At 32.8% G+C, this 17,039-nt stretch overlaps 3 protein-coding genes across 12 annotated transcripts; 1 reads left to right on the forward strand and 2 right to left on the reverse strand.

Annotated features, from left to right (window-relative positions):
• Positions 1 to 458: 458 nt before the first annotated feature.
• On the reverse strand, positions 459 to 7,723 carry LOC131953906 (delta(3,5)-Delta(2,4)-dienoyl-CoA isomerase, mitochondrial). 4 transcript variants are annotated; one of them, XM_059317347.1, is made up of 8 exons: positions 7,679 to 7,723; positions 5,613 to 5,807; positions 5,274 to 5,362; positions 4,425 to 4,549; positions 2,707 to 2,820; positions 2,126 to 2,268; positions 1,842 to 1,992; positions 459 to 1,221 (listed from the first exon to the last, which is right to left on the reverse strand). In XM_059317347.1, exons 2-8 carry the CDS (start codon positions 5,720 to 5,722, stop codon positions 1,126 to 1,128), a joined length of 828 nt encoding a protein of 275 aa, XP_059173330.1. In that variant the 5' UTR covers positions 5,723 to 5,807; positions 7,679 to 7,723; the 3' UTR covers positions 459 to 1,125. The 4 variants fall into 4 exon arrangements, with proteins under 4 accessions (XP_059173330.1, XP_059173331.1, XP_059173329.1 ...); XM_059317348.1 differs by having other exon boundaries at positions 7,654 to 7,700; XM_059317346.1 differs by having other exon boundaries at positions 7,627 to 7,690.
• Positions 7,724 to 7,817: 94 nt separating this feature from the next.
• Positions 7,818 to 11,330, forward strand: LOC131953907 (delta(3,5)-Delta(2,4)-dienoyl-CoA isomerase, mitochondrial). Of its 7 annotated transcripts, none has more exons than XM_059317354.1 (8): positions 7,818 to 7,828; positions 9,075 to 9,240; positions 9,427 to 9,515; positions 9,654 to 9,781; positions 9,922 to 10,035; positions 10,223 to 10,365; positions 10,549 to 10,699; positions 10,855 to 11,330. In XM_059317354.1, exons 2-8 carry the CDS (start codon positions 9,086 to 9,088, stop codon positions 10,948 to 10,950), a joined length of 876 nt encoding a protein of 291 aa, XP_059173337.1. In that variant the 5' UTR covers positions 7,818 to 7,828; positions 9,075 to 9,085; the 3' UTR covers positions 10,951 to 11,330. The 7 variants fall into 7 exon arrangements, with proteins under 7 accessions (XP_059173337.1, XP_059173333.1, XP_059173332.1 ...); XM_059317350.1 differs by lacking the exon at positions 7,818 to 7,828 and adding an exon at positions 7,958 to 8,194; XM_059317349.1 differs by lacking the exon at positions 7,818 to 7,828 and adding an exon at positions 7,959 to 8,197.
• Positions 11,331 to 12,215: 885 nt separating this feature from the next.
• On the reverse strand, positions 12,216 to 16,606 carry LOC131953930 (uncharacterized). Its single transcript, XM_059317392.1, has 3 exons — positions 16,303 to 16,606; positions 13,408 to 13,530; positions 12,216 to 12,524 (listed from the first exon to the last, which is right to left on the reverse strand). Exons 1-3 carry the CDS (start codon positions 16,500 to 16,502, stop codon positions 12,302 to 12,304), a joined length of 546 nt encoding a protein of 181 aa, XP_059173375.1. The 5' UTR covers positions 16,503 to 16,606; the 3' UTR covers positions 12,216 to 12,301.
• Between the last annotated feature and the right edge of the window lie 433 nt (positions 16,607 to 17,039).

Genomic DNA, 17,039 nt, shown 5'->3' on the forward strand with positions numbered 1-17,039 from the left:
CACCTTCATAGATGATACTCTCCAATAAAAATATTAGGGTGCTAGTTCAAGTTCCTATTCCGGTTAAGATTGAAGATTGGTTTAGGTTAAGAAAAAAAAAGAAACATCAGCCTATACCCATTGTATTTTTTCTTAACCGGGTAAATTATCTTGTATATAAAATTGTACAAACAAGATGGTAGTGTTGAGTATACAACATTGATGTGAAGGTGCAGCACTACAGAAAGAAGACATCTGATGGTCTACCTAATAAATAAACACTATACCTCTGCAATATTCTAATGTACTGATATGTGTTCTCACTGAAAGCACTAGTATCACAGAAAATTAATATCTTACACCATGTTTTTCACATAATATAACCCTCATTGGGTACTACTAGGAGTTTTTTAATTTTCTCTCTGCCATATTTTATAGGTATATAAAAAATTAGTGTTCTTGTTTCTCAATTTTGTTTATTTCATTTAAATATACTAATAAAAACTGACAGCAAATCAAAGATTTTTTTCAAATAAATGGGGTTAATACTTAATGTTAAAACTATGTTCTTATTTACATTCAAAGCAAAGGTTTTGACTTTCAGACACGCAAAGACTTACACAACATACAAGATTCCCACATTTAAAACAAAATTTTATACTGATCCATTTATTGCATCAACATTGATCAAACACAGAAATATAACATATAATACCTTTGCTATATTTATCATATATATATATACAACTATTTAATAAGTAAAAAACATCTTTTCAGACAAAACAGTCCATGGAGGAGATAAAGTACATTTCCTAAGTTTTTCTGACATTGCACATGAAAGGATATTGTAGTTGGCACTTTGCCCAGCCACTCTTACGTCCCCTGACTTGAGACCCAGCTATGTTTGATTTCTTTCATTTAAATATTCATGAATTTGAATTTATCAACAACTTATTAAAATTAAATTTCTTTAATTACAATCAATGTTCCCCCAGATGTTACATATCTCACACAATCTTAAAACTTATAACAGTACATTAATAAGATTTTAAAATCCGTATTAACAATATAAAATTTTTTAAAGAAATTCCAACATGAGTTTTAGTGATAAAAATATTTGAACGATAGAGATTTATGCCATAAGTATCAAAGTTTGGAAAAGACTGGAGCCGTTTTTTGTAATGCAGCTGCAATAGCTATTGAGACATCTTCTGACTGAACCATAGCAGAATTCCAGATATTCTGTGAAGAAAAATATTTCAAGGCATCAAGGTTTAACTGACGAAAGTTATGTTTATGCAACATAAAATTTACTGCCCGCATTACCCACGTGAATGTAAGGCTGCATCTTTACTTCTACACATTATACACATCATGTTAAATTAGGTACTAAAACAGCCTTCCTTAGTATTCTAGAATGACCCACATGTAAACTTATACAAAATTTTTATCTAGTCCACAGTATTTATAACAGCTCAAAAGCTTTAACTGCCTCCCCCACTAGTGGATAGAGGAATGCCAGATATGGTGGGTACCCATGAAATAAAATAGCAAGGATGGATATATTTTATATATGTATGTATGTATATATATGTATATATATATATATATATATATATATATATATATATATATATATATATATATATATATATATATATATATATATATATATATATATATATATATATATATATATATATATATATATATATATATATATATATATATATATATATACATGGGAAAAGACAACACATAAGTCTGAGTGGAAGAAGGTGACGAAGCAGAACAAAGTCCACCATGGGTTACAGAGCCACAGGGATGGATGACTGGCTATTAAAGTATCAAAGTATCCTCACCATATAATTCAATCCTTGATACACTCCATGATCCCTTGAGTACACTATGTTGACCTTTGACCCCTGAACCCCAATAGGACTTTTAGATGCTATTACTTTGGCAAGCTCAACAGCGGCTTTTATCAATGTATCTTTATCTGGAAGGATTCGGCTGTAAAAAAAATTAGATAATTTTTTTACTCTGAACCCGTCTGTTTAATATTAGTAGGATGTAGTAAGACAAATTACTTACACAAGTCATATGCAATTACAATCAATCTATCACAAGTATGACATGATTTTACCTGACAAAACCCATAGATTTTGCCTCATCAGCAAGAAACTTTCTGCCTGTGTACGCCAGCTCTCTGAACAGGCTGTCGTTTCCAATAACTTTTGGCATCCTTTGAAGAGTTCCTACATCAGCAGCCAGACCAATATCAATTTCCTGGAAATAAAATGAACAGTAAATTGAATTAAATTGATTTACTAATTAGCAAGTTTTTATACTGAATGACATTATATGCTATTAAAGAGTTATCAATAACAATTTCTTGTTGGCATCCTAAAGTATAGTTGCATTTGCTATGTTTAAAAAAAAAATTACCCATGATTTATTTCATTTCTGAACGTAAATTTCCAGCAAAAATTTCTAATCTATATTATTCGGGTTTCAACATTTGTTATATAAAATTAATCAAACGTTGCCAATATTAATTACAATTAGCAAGCCACAATTCTTTTAGTTGCCTAAATAACTACAAATCTGAAATAAGAAACTATTTGAATTTCTAGTATCTATCAAATATATTACTCTTAATCAGACTAAAATTGTACATTCTTGCACAACATTAGTTATTCAGATACATTAAAACTTAAAATTCACCTTAATCTGAAACCATGCATCTTGTGTGCAGTAACGTATGTCACAAGCAGATGTCATGTCCACACCTCCACCAATACATGCATTGTGCACGGCAGCAATCACTGGTTTGGGGCACTGTAATCAGACAGCCTATTCATAATTTTATATTTATATAACATATTAAGTCCATAATTATTTACAAAAAACAGTACATCAAAGTTTCACAGAATCCTCTTCCCTCCAAGCTCTTTTTGTAAAATGATCATACAGCTGTTGAAGTAGCTATGTAGGGGTGGGGGGTGGGAGTCTTAGTTAATGAACAAGTTAAATATGATCAGAATATTTTTTTAATTGTTTAAGTAAACACAAGTTCAAGTTTTAAATTAGCATTTATGATTGTTGCTAGATAAACAAGGGGAATGTTGTTGTGAACACACTGATACACAACTGTAAGAGAAGTCAAGCACATCATTTAATAGATAAACACAAACCAGCAAACAAGATTTAATGTAACAAAGGCTCATTAACATAGTAATAAATCTTTCATCAACTATCTACACTATACACAAGCTCAGTGAGAATCAGCCTATTCTAACTAGTCTACAGCAAGGACATACAACCATAGAATACAATGGCATGCTAATATTCTACACAGAAACTAACATACACTAACCTGATAGAAAAGGAAATACTGGAAGGAAGCACTGACTAATATTTTTAATTGCACTTCTAAACCCGTACAAAACTAAATGAGACGCTGATCACATGATGGACAAGAACTCACAGGAAGAGAAGAGCAACGCTATCACAGGTTAACAAGTACAACAACATTGACCATCACACCTACACTACAAATGTTATCATCCACACCTCCACTACAAATGTTATCATTCACACCTACACTATAAATGTTATCATCCACACCTACACTATAAATGTTATCATTCACACCTCCACTACAAATGTTATCATTCACACCTCCACTACAAATGTTATCATCCACACCTACACTATAAATGTTATCATTCACACCTCCACTACAAATGTTATCATTCACACCTCCACTACAAATGTTATCATCCACACCTACACTACAAATGTTATCATCCACACCTACACTATAAATGTTATCATTCACACCTCCACTACAAATGTTATCATTCACACCACTACAAATGTTATCATCCACACCTACACTATAAATGTTATCATTCACACCTCCACTACAAATGTTATCATTCACACCACTACAAATGTTATCATTCACTTTCACACCTCCACTACAAATGTTATCACTCACACTTACAATACAAATGTTATCATTCACACCTCCACCACAAATGTTATCACTCACACCTCCACTACAAATGTTATCATTCACACCTCCACCACAAATGTTATCACTCACACCTCCACTACAAATGTTATCACTCACACCTCCACTACAAATGTTATCATTCACACCTCCACTACAAATGTTATCACTCACACCTCCACTACAAATGTTATCACTCACACTTACAATACAAATGTTATCATTCACACCTCCACCACAAATGTTATCCCTCACACCTCCACTACAAATGTTATCACTCACACCTCCACTACAAATGTTATCACTCACACCTCCACTACAAATGTTATCACTCACACTTACAATACAAATGTTATCATTCACACCTCCACCACAAATGTTATCACTCACACCTTCACTACAAATGTTTTAAAGGGAATGATACCTTTTCTATAGCATTAAATGAATCCTGTATTCTTGGAAGGGATTGAAAAACAGCAAAAGCTTTCCTCCCAGGATCATTTAATGCCATTACATTTGTAAAAATTTCATTTTCCTTTAGGTCTAAACCTGAAAAAAATAGGGCCTAGTTATTTATATGTTCAGAAGAAACTAACAATAGAGTTATTTAGGTAAGAATCATCGTAAAGTCACTTAAAATAGTGGTTTCTATTTTTTTTACTGTGCCTCTCATTAAAATCCTAAAGGTCTTAGTGCCTTCACATACCCCAAACTTGTGTAACATTGTTATATGTTGTCTCCCTTAATTAAATTTAATCTAAAAACTGGAAGTTATTTTAAAACATCGAATATAAAAGGGATGTGAGAATGTGCAGCGCTGGCCAAACTCCAGTGTTTGTTTAATCAGGTTTGATCAGACTAGATTTGTGTAGGATCATTTATTAAATTTAGATACTACTGTATTTTACTGTTTGTTTATCATTGTTATATGATATAACAGGATATATGCTAGTTAGAACAGAATCTATGATTCTAAGTTACTTCGTGTAGTGCAGATAGTGTATTGTATTCTACAATAATATAGTGGATACATCGCAAACATTTTAAATTAAGTATCCTGAGACAATTATTACCATTATGGTAAGAAATTAATTACATGATTGTTAAATTTTTTGCACCTCCTTCAACAATTGCCTGAGCTTCTAGTTTGAAATTAGTTTTTCTATAACAAAACAAGTTTTCTAATAATATTTTTAAAATTAGCAGTTCATTAAAATTGGCTATCAATGTAGTTTTAATATTTAAAAAAAAATAAAACCAAGTCTGAACTCACCTGCTGTGAACATCCTTCCAGCACCAGATAAAACGACAACTCGGCAATCCTTGTCTACAGCCAGTTGGTTAAAACACTCAGTGATTTCTCTGTGTGGAAATAAAGAAGGTTAATTATTAATTTGATAGATAAATAGACATTTCTTCTCTCAAAAACAAACTTAGTTTGTAAAATGCAGTTTCTGTTAATCTACAATAAATAAACACATAAGTTAGGGTTGACATAGAAATTAAAAAAAACAAGAATAGCTGTGCACCATTTATAAACCCACAATGTTTTTCTTTAATTGTTCACACCCAACTAAATATAATAGCACCCTAATATTTTAATTAATCTTACTTCCAAAAAGCTGTGTTCATAGCATTTAATTTTTCTGGACGATTTAGTTCCACATGTTTAATAAAATCTCCTGGACTGGTGATCTTTAGTGTTTCAAATTTATAATCCATTATTTCACTCACTGTTCTAGAAGGCAGCAACTTTCATAAACAACAATCTTTTTTAAAATACTATGATTACTGAAGACTGAAAAGACTGTATAAACAGAAAATAAAAGGTATGTTTAAGAATAAGATGTATGTTTGATGACTTATTTAGTTTTAGATTTACATTAAAGATTTGTAAGCAAAAGATTGTGCAAGAATAATAAATATCAGGAATACTGAATAATAAATTATTTTACTATGTTAAGCCAGTGCATTTATATTTAACAAAATGCATTTTAGGATATTTTAAAACTTTAATTGTTTTGAATGGGTTTTTTTGATGTTTGGGGGGGGGGGGGGGGGGGGGGATATCAACAGGTATAACACAATATTCAATATTATTCTATAAGTACTTAAAGTACACTTAGTACGACTTAGGCCTAATGTCAATGATAATACTACTACTAATACTAACTAATAATAGACATTTAATATAAAAGAAAAATAGGCCTAAATAAATGACGTCACACTCTTAGGGGGGAGAGGGGGTCGGTAATGACGTGTGATGAGGGGGAGGGGTGGGGTTCAGATGGTGTGACGCCACACTTTTGCTTTGTGGATAAGAAATGTTAGAAAACGAATTTTAGACGTTATTTAATATTTAGCGTTTTAGAAAACAGTTTTAATAAATTATAATAGGAATTGATTAAAATACTCTATTTTGACATATTTCAGACAAGATTTTTGAAAAATATCGATGTTTAAAAAAAAATTCAACTGCAATTTAGAGGGGGGTTGTAGGCTGAGGTGTGACGTCATTTTAGGGGGGGGAGGCTGGCTTTTTGTGACGACGTTCGGACGTGTGACGGAGTGTCACATTAGTAGAAATCTAAATGATTAGTTACTACTAGATCTACTAAGTTACTACTATGACTAGTTAGTTACCTCCACCACTACCAGTCACCACCTAGATCTAGTACTTGGTCCTACTAGAATTTACTAGATTCTAGCTTCGTTAGAATTTACTACGCTAAACTAAGAAAGAAGTTAAGTTAGTCTAACTTAAAGTAAAACTCCATTTTAGCGTATTTTTTTCCCCGCTTCACGTTCACCTCCAGTTGAGCGTATTTTATTATAAACACAACCGAAACACACAAAAACGTTAGGAAAACACTAGATCTACTTTTTTTTATGAATGGGGTTTTTAAATAGAAAAGGTAAAAAAAAAAAGCATTAGAACTGTTCCAATTAAATATCATGTGATCATCAGCGGGAGAAAAAACCTTACATGGTCGCGGGTTCACAGTGAGTTCACATAGACTTTAATTATCAGCATAGGTAATAGCTCGGGCAATAGCTGTTTGAAATTGTGTTGGCCTCAGTCTTGGGGTCATTGTAAGTTCATAAATGTTTATTTATAGTATCATGCCTGGGAGATACTTGTAAAAATACAAACTTAACCATCTTGCAATTGTGAGTTACGTTTACGTACTTCACCCATTGCCATGAAAATTCTGTCACACGAACATAGTACATTCAAAAATCAAAAGTCATATCATTCAATAATCTAAATTTGGTTTGGAATTTTCTCAAGTTTTGACAAAAGTAAATTATCAAAATTAAAACAAAGTCAATCTCTTTGTTTTTTTATTCATTTGTTAAAACAAAAATACAATACAAATAAATAAATCGTGTTTTTCTAATGTTATTATTTTTTTGTTATGGTGTGTTTTGCCATTTGGTTATTATTATAATTATAATAAAATACGCTCAACTGGAGGTAAACAAGCAGCGGAGAATAAAAGGTTTTACCGACTCTAGATCTAGATTCTAGATCTAGATTTCTAAATGCATTAAAAAAACAACCCAAAAACATTACAATTCAATACATCATGCATTACTTAATACTTCCTTACTAGACTACTTACTAGATCTAAGTAGATCTAAGTACTTACATTACTTAGTATTACTTAGGCCTACAACTTAAATAAACAAGTCTGAAGTCCATACTAAAAATCGGAATTTAAGACTGCTGAATACTAGATTCTACTATACTACCTAGATCTAGATCTAGTAGACTTCTAGATTTCATAAATTCATAGGCTTACAAACAAGTAACACTAACTCAAAGTGAAAGGAAGCTTGATATTTTAATAAAATAGATTGATCTGGATAGAATCTAAGTTTTTGGTAAAAATATGTAGATCTATTAGTAATCCCAATTTAAAGGATCGTGCATCTGTGTTGGATATTTATTAATTTATTGTTTTGGACATGTAGCAGACTATAAATTTTTAAAACCAAGGGAAGCTATTTAAGAAAAAACTGATATTTTCAAGTTCCAGTGTTTCAAAGTTCATTTGGTAAAAATCTCTTCCCAAGTGTGGTCAATGCAAGAGGGTTAATAAAAACAGGAGATCAGAATGTTAGGCAGGCTAAGAATAAAAATGGTGTTACCTTTAATTTCTACAGTTAGGCCATGGCATTTAAATCTAAGTAGTAGGCCTACAGTTTATTTTAAATTACTTAACCCCACATACTACTACATACTTAAAATCATACTAAGATTTATTGGTAATCTTCTATCGTTTTAGGTACGTAAAATCGCCAATGAAAAACAGGTGACTCCTTTAATTTTAATAATTATTTAACATTTTTAGGAGGATTTATGTTTTGAAAAATACAAAAATGTTTCCTTGTTTCATTTATTGACATTTATGTACCTGTTTTTAAACAATTGACTTAAAAATTTTCAGTAATAAATGAAGACTAGCGATGTTTCCAACAGATGCAACCATGCTCATTTACTATAGCAGTGATCTTGTTTATTTTTTTTTAATTGTAAACTTATAGCGCAAGATTCAGGGGAAGCCACTCTAACTTACAGATAGAAAATCCTGCTCGCAAACACTGCTGTTTAAAGTTAATTTCTTGCCTATATTGATATATTTAGCCATTGATTTAGGTTTATTATTCATTTATCTATAATATTTGACACAAATATATCACAATATTCTTCTATTAAAGCCTTGACAATGAGGTAACTTTTTTGGACATTAATAGCCGCTGGCGATTTTATGTACCTAAAAACGATAGATTACCGATTTATTTATAGTATTTAATTTATAGTAGATTTATTTAATTTTTAATTTAGTATTTTTTTATTATGCCTACTATCTACTACTATGCTATACTATATAGTATATATTATTATTTAAAAAATTTAATTTTTTTGTTAGTCAATAGTAAAATAATATTACCATAGATTAGATGGATTGAAAATATTTTTACATCCCTAATACTTTTAAATAAAGCTGTTTCAGTTTTTCATCTTGATTATAATTTTTAAATCTATTAAAATCTAAAATGCTTTAAGGTTCAAAGAACATGCTCAAAAAGGGTTTATTGTCTGCTAGAGCAATGAGTGGAATGGTAGACTACAAATTTGAAACACTTAAAGTCACCAGTCCAGGAGAGTTTATCAAACAGGTGGAACTTAATCGTCCAGAAAAGAGAAATGCGATGAATACAGCTTTTTGGAAGTAAGTTAACATTAGAAAAGCCTGTTTGACGTTTGTTAATTTTTTTTTAATTGAAAAATTCTAGTATCAAATTTAAAACATTTATAAACTAAACTTTAATAGTTTGTATCCTTATTAACCACTTTATATGAGCATAATTATTTTGAAATTTTATGTTTAGACTATTAGATAATTTTCTTGCCACAGAGAAATAATTACATGTTTTAACCAACTGGCTGTTGACCAGGATTGTCGTGTGGTTATTTTATCTGGCTCTGGGAAGATGTACACTGCTGGTAAGGATTTGTTGTGCATATGTTGGTGTTAAAACGTATTGTAAATTGTAGGCATAGTTATATTTAAAGTGAATTTAAACTTAGTCACTTTTCAATCATTAATTCATGCTGCTGACTTTATTGCTAATGCTCTCCAAGGTTTGGATTTGATGGACAATGAGGTATTTACAAAACTGATGGCACACTCAGGAGATGTTGGAAGAAAAGCATTTTTAATATCTGAGTCACTACAAAGTTTACAAGATTCATTTAATGTCATTGAAAGGGTATCACCTATTGTTTTTAATTAATTTTTTTAGAATTATCATTATTTTAGGGGTGATTTAAATGGGGGGAGTCTAAGGGGGAAGGGTTCTGCAAATATTAAGTACCACAACCTTGAATGTTATACTGTTTTGTTATACAGTGCCCCAAACCAGTGATTGCTGCCGTGCACAATGCATGTATTGGTGGAGGTGTGGACATGATATCTGCCTGTGACATACGTTACTGTACACAGGATGCATGGTTTCAGATTAAGGTGAAATTTTTCAGTTTATTTGTAAACATTTGCTTATCTCTTTAATGCCTGATATACTTTTCTCTAAATGCTGTTAGTATATTAGAGTTGTTTTTACTGAAAGCACACACATTGAAATGCCATTATTTTTTTTATAAAATATGCTTAAATGTCTTTTTTAGATGTATTTGTATTTTATGTTCTCTAGGAAATAGACCTAGGTCTGGCAGCAGATCTTGGAACTCTGCAGAGGTTTCCAAAAATCATTGGGAATGACAGCCTTTTCAGAGAGCTGACTTACACTGCAAGAAAATTTGTAGCTGATGAAGCCAAATCAATGGGTTTTGTCAGGTAGGAACCACCTAGCTGTAAACCTTTTGTAGCATGAATCTTACATTTCTTAATACCATCACTGGGAGTTTAAGGATTTCTCTGTTACTTTTTAAGTAATAAATCTTTAACATAAAATCAAAGTTCACTTAATATGTAGTTTATTTGCCTATAAATGTATATATTTCCAAAATATATTTACAGTCGTATCCTGCCAGATAAAGACGCATTAGAACAAGCAGCTGTTGAACTTGCTAAAGTAATTGCATCTAAAAGTCCTATCGGTGTCCAAGGGTCAAAGGTCAATATTGTATATTCAAGAGATCATGGAGTGGAACAAGGACTGAATTACATGGTCAGCTGATTCTAACTTTAAATTCTAAATTTAGTTTCCAACCAAACAATCTGATCTTTTATTTTTGTATTTACTATATGTATGTATTAGAATGCTTACATTTTTATTTTAAGATAGGATTCAAAAAATTTTATTGAAATTTTTTGTCTGTACAGAAAGCTTGGAATGCCGCCATGCTTCAATCAGAAGACCTGACCAAAGCGCTGACTGCTGCTGTACAGAAAGCAGAACCTGTCTTTTCAAAACTTTAACTGTGATGGTTGCCTTGTCATTTTCTTTTTGTTACTGTTATTTTATACCATGGTATTTCTAAGATGCCAGTGTAAATATTTACATACAAAGTTCCAAAGCCGATCACACATAGCAGAAAATTAAAAACTCCAGATTTTCATCGGGCGCTACGACCGTTTCACACAGAAACAAACCGAAAGTACTATTTTACTCGTTGCCATTCTACTCTAATATGTATGAGTCATTTTGTATTCCTACGCATAAAATTTGAAATATTCATGTTTTAGTGACGACCTTCCTTGTGATATTTTTTTGCCTGTGACTGCAGCACCTGCTAGTGTAATGACCATATTTTATGTTTTGATCCAATTTTAATAATTAAAATAAATATTTTACACTTTTAATGTATTTTTGATTGTATAATTAATTAATAGATTGCTAAACCAAATAAAAAAGACTCTAATTAAATTTATTAAATAACCAACACGTATGACCCAGTGAACGCTCAAGGGGTGCAACCATAATAAAATTAATGTACATAAAAGGAACGTAACAATCACTAACAAATCATAAGGTAACATTTGCTTAGACATGTTTGTATGTAGAGAAACAAACTAGAACTAGAAGAAGTAGATGATCGAAATAATTTAAAACAACCAAAAAATTAAGATAGTATATAGAAATATATCTAGGCTAGTCTAGCTCAAGTCTTTGGTGACGCAGCGAGAGTAAAACACCCTATCTTACCACAGCTGCGGCCACCCCAATTTCTCCTCTCAGATTGCTTTAAGAGCCCTAACTATAACATTTACAGGGTCTCGCACATGTTTTGTAGAAGCTATTTATAATTAACCTAGTTATAAAAAGCTTTGATTGGTTGGTTTTATTCGTCTCATCCCGGACCTAATGTTTTTCATCAGGAGGAACTGGGATCAAGAATTTCACCTAGATATATTTAGAAATGGACATGCGTACAGTAGATATCAGTAGTTTTGAATTTAACATAGAAACAATTATTATACGAACCAATAAACAGCCGATGGCCACTGCGTGGTTTTAACCATGTGAGGAACTTTATATGATTCATTTGTACTAGCTACAAATTATAAATCATGGACCCATAATATAATAACACTTTTTTCATGACCACAACACTTAAAGTGATCACACCCAAAACTCCTGGTGTTCACCTGAACCAACACAAAAGCTCACTTAAAATTACCACAGTCGCACAATTTTAACTCAGCACGAATATACATATATAATAAAAATAATTCCATTATTGTTCAGCATCATCCATGTTTTTAATATTTTTAGAATGTTCATTGTCAGATGTAATATGTGAGTGTTGAAAACAGAAATAGCTTGAGCCTAGAACTGGGAGTTGTAAAGTTTCCAAGCATCCTTACGTCCCATCACCATACAGTGGTCGTGATAGGCCTGGATCGGAGGTACATAGCGATAGAGTCGGTCCCCTCTGTCTCGATAGGGTACACAAAAGTAATTCATATTGATTGGCAGAGGTGGTAGGGAGATACCCTTTTGGTGGATGACATCAGGGGTGTATCTCTTGTGTATACTGCATGGCACGTTTCTGTTTGTAAATTCAGCATTTGAATTAGATCACCTTTTATTCATTTTAAAAATAAAAGGAGTTAAGAAAAGAAAATAGAAAGATATTTTTTTGTACCAAAAAGCAGACTAAACAGGCAAATTTTTACCACTATTGGACAAGAATTCATTAGAGTAACATGAAAAGAAGAATTGTAAATGTTAATTTTCTAGTTGTATCAGGATAGCAGGGATAGGGTTGTTTAAAACATGTGAGTAGATGTTAATGTTTGACTAACAGCCTGGAGATCATGTTTACCTGGAGTGTAGTTAATGGAGGGGGGTGGGGGGGGATTTTTCTTTCCACATATTATTTGACATATATATGTGACTTGACTGACTTAGTCCTCTTTGCTCCTTATGGAGCATAGGGCCTCCACCATTTCCTTCCATTTCTTCCTATCCTCGGCTATTAATTTTGACATCTCCCAAGACATCCCTGTTGGCTTCAGTTCTTCAAGAAGACTCCGCCTCCAGGTCTGTCTTGGGCGCCCTCTCTTCCGCTTTCCCTGGGGGTTCCACTCAAGCGCTTGGCGTGTAACATTTGTGTGAGCCTTACGCAGTGTGTGACCCACCCAGCGCCACTATATTGTAGGCCTATATATATATGGAAGGCCAAACATAAACTATAAACTGTCACCAGACTGTCACACTAGAAACTCCAAGGACAGTTGACACCAACAACACATAGCAATACTGAACTGAGGCTGACACCCCACAAAAATGTTAACTTTGAATCACAGAAAAGACCAAAGCAGAAGCATGATATTAAAGTTGTTACAAGAAATTAGTTAACTACAAAAAGCTGAGTCAAAAGAAATAAGAATAGAATAAGTCAAAAGAGATGAACAAGAAAATCCAATTACCCTTTGTTGTATGATCTGTTTGGTGGCTCATTGGGACTCTCCTCATTGTAAGCCATGGTGGTAGCTGCTTGTTTGATCAAATGGTCTACCTTGATGGCATCCTCCATACGACTTATACCAAGCCTGTCATGTGATATAAATATATGCATTGTTCAAGATCTGTCGTGTGATATAAATATACGCATTGTTTAAGTTCTGTCATGTGATATTGGCATTAAGTTCTGTTGTGTGATATAAACATTGTTTCAGTTCTGTCATGTGATATTGGCATTAAGTTCTGTTGTGTGATATAAACATTGTTTCAGTTCTGTCATGTGATATTGGCATTAAGTTCTGTTGTGTGATATAAACATTGTTTCAGTTCTGTCATGTGATATAAACATTGTTTCAGTTCTGTCATGTGATATTGGCATTAAGTTCTGTTGTGTGATATAAACATTGTTTCAGTTCTGTCATGTGATATTGGCATTAAGTTCTGTTGTGTGATATAAACATTGTTTCAGTTCTGTCATGTGATATAAACATTGTTTCAGTTCTGTCATGTGATATAAACATTGTTTAAGTCTTCTGGACTGGCCATGTCAGAGTGACATGAATCCCTCCAGCTCATATTAAAGGACCTTGCAGATATTTACTTCATTTCCACTAATAAGAGGGGCAGTTGTTTATTAATTTGTTTCACTGTACTGGGTTAGGCAGAGATGTAGCCAGGAATTAGTCTGTTAGGCGGGTGGGGGGATTTCATATATATATATATATATATATATATATATATATATATATATATATATATATATATATATATATATATATATATATATATATATGATAATGTTTTGATAGTGTTGCTTTAAGTCCACTATTTCAAAATATTGAATATTGTAGAAGTAACAATTTTATGCTAAAATTTTTGGAATTTACAGCCTATGTGGCATATATAAATAAATATTATATATATACACACACACACACACATATATATATATATATATATATATATATATATATATATATATATATATATATATATATATATATATATATATATATATGATAATGTTTTGATAGTGTTGCTTTAAGTCCACTATTTCAAAATATTGAATATTGTAGAAGTAACAATTTTATGCTAAAATTTTTGGAATTTACAGCCTATGTGGCATATATAAATAAATATTATATATACACACACACACACACACACACATATATATATATATATATATATATATATATATATATATATATATATATATATATTATCAATAGCTGAAGTAATAACAAGAGACACCTTGGTGTTCCATTGGGGATGTTCTAATGCCCCTTCCTCTTATAGCACACTGCCATGTCAGTCGACCTCTGACCACGATATGTAACCTAGAGGCATAGCGACCCTTCCCGGCTCACAGGGACAAACTTTTCGATTTGCATTCCCCTCAAGATTTCCATTTGCACCCCCCCCCCTCAAGATTTCCATTTGCACTCCCCTCTACCTTTCAATTTATTTTTCCAACCCATTTTGCCGCCCCCTAAGGTCGGCGACCGGGGACATATGTCCCCCCCCCTCACTACGCTACTGATGTAACCTCGAGCATGGTGCCTCATTCAAGTCATGAGAAAGAGAACTGTCCATGGGGAAGGTTTCTAGCCCACAAACAAAAAACAACCCCTGCCTATTGATTATATATATATATTATATACTATAGTCCTATTTATTTAGGAATATATATTACATATATTATATAGGCTATATATATATTATATAGGCTATATATATATATATATATATATATATATATATATATATACAGTGGCGTAGCGAGGTCGGGTGGCACCCGGTGCGGCACTGAATGGTGTCACCCCCCCCCCCCCCCCAGAGGCATTGCGACCCTTCCCGGGGACAAACTTTCAAGTTTTCGATTTGTTTGCACCCCCCCCTTCAAACTTTCGATTTGCACCCCCCCCCTCAAACTTTCGATTTGCACCCCCCCCCCCCCCTCAAACTTTCGATTTGCACCCCCCCTCAAGTTTTTCTCTAGCTATTTTGCTATTTTTTGCCTTGGTGTCACCCCCCTAAATGGTGTCACCCGGTGCGGTCCGCACCCCCCGCCCCCCCTCGCTACGCCCCTGTATATATATATATATATATATATATATATACATATATATATTACATATATTATATAGGCTATATATATATTATATAGGGTATATATATATATATATATATATATATATATATATATATATCAGTGGCGTAGCGAGGTCGGGTGTCACCCGGTGCGGCACTTAATGGTGTCACCCCCCCCCCCCAGAGGCATAGAGACCCTTCCCAGGGACAAACTTTCAAATTTTCGATTTGCACCCCCCCCTCAAACTTTCGATTTGCACCCCCCCTCAAACTTTCGATTTGCACCCCCCACCCCCCCTCGAGTTTTCGATTTGCACCCCCCCTCGAGTTTTTCTCTATATATTTTGCTATTTTTTGCCTTGGTGTCACCCTCCTAAATGGTGTCACCCGGTGCGGTCCGCACCCCCCGCCCCCCCCTCGCTACGCCCCTGATATATATATATATATATATATATATATACATACATGCATATAGACTATTGACGCCCTTATAGATAAATGCCTCTAGACTATATATCTAAACAAATAAATTTTCCAGGACTAATCTATAGGCCTAAAATATATTTTTTTAAACAAAAATTAAAAATAAAGCTTTAATTCTTTTTTGCATGAAAAAAATATAGCACTTTAGTTTTATTACTTTATTTGCATACACGATCTAGATCTATAATAAATTAATACAATAATATAATATTAATAATAAAATAATTTAATAGATTAAAGTCAAAGTACAAGTAGACATTAATTATCTGCTACTGCACACAGACCTTTGAAGATCAAAGGCGTTTGTAGTTAAAAGATCGTGGCCATTAATGGCGTTTCTACTGAAACATTTAGCATATTTGGCATAACCAATATCATTAATAAATCTCTCAACATCCCAACTGGTCCACATTGTAACGATCGGCCATAACCTCGAGTTAGTTTCGGTATGTTCAGCTTTTGTATACGGGGATCTCGTATTCATGTTGTTGTTGTTTTTAATGATATTTGAGGAAAAAACGGAATGTAAAAAAAAAAAATTAAAAAATTGAGATTCTACTTTTGATGGCTGAGCGCACAATAACACGCCATGCATTCTTCGTTTAGTTAGTGCAAAACGGTGCGCAACTTTTCATGATGAGCTTTCGTTTTAATCCATTTTAATTGCTGTATATATTAACTTGACTATCAGTCACGAATATTGTCATTTAGTCCACAGGGATGTCATGGAAGATTTATAAGTATAACCTCCCCCCCTCCCCCATTCAAATTTTTGAATGTCATAAACCAAAAATTGCTCATTCGAATTCATTTCGGAATCGGTAGGGAAAGTGGGTAATTTACACCCCATACGAAAAAAAAAAGTTTTAAAAAGAGGGGATTCAAAAATGACTCACGCATTTTGGACGATTTTTTACCCCCTTCCCCCCCCCCCCCCCCCAATTCCTTCGACACAAAAAGTCAGCCCCCCTTAGAATGACGTCACACCTCAACTTTGCATTTTCTATTTTTAAAAACATTC

The sequence above is a fragment of the Physella acuta genome, unplaced genomic scaffold (assembly GCF_028476545.2).
Source record: "Physella acuta isolate Inbredline_101_S28 unplaced genomic scaffold, ASM2847654v3 ptg000964l, whole genome shotgun sequence".
Lineage (NCBI taxonomy): Eukaryota > Metazoa > Mollusca > Gastropoda > Physidae > Physella > Physella acuta.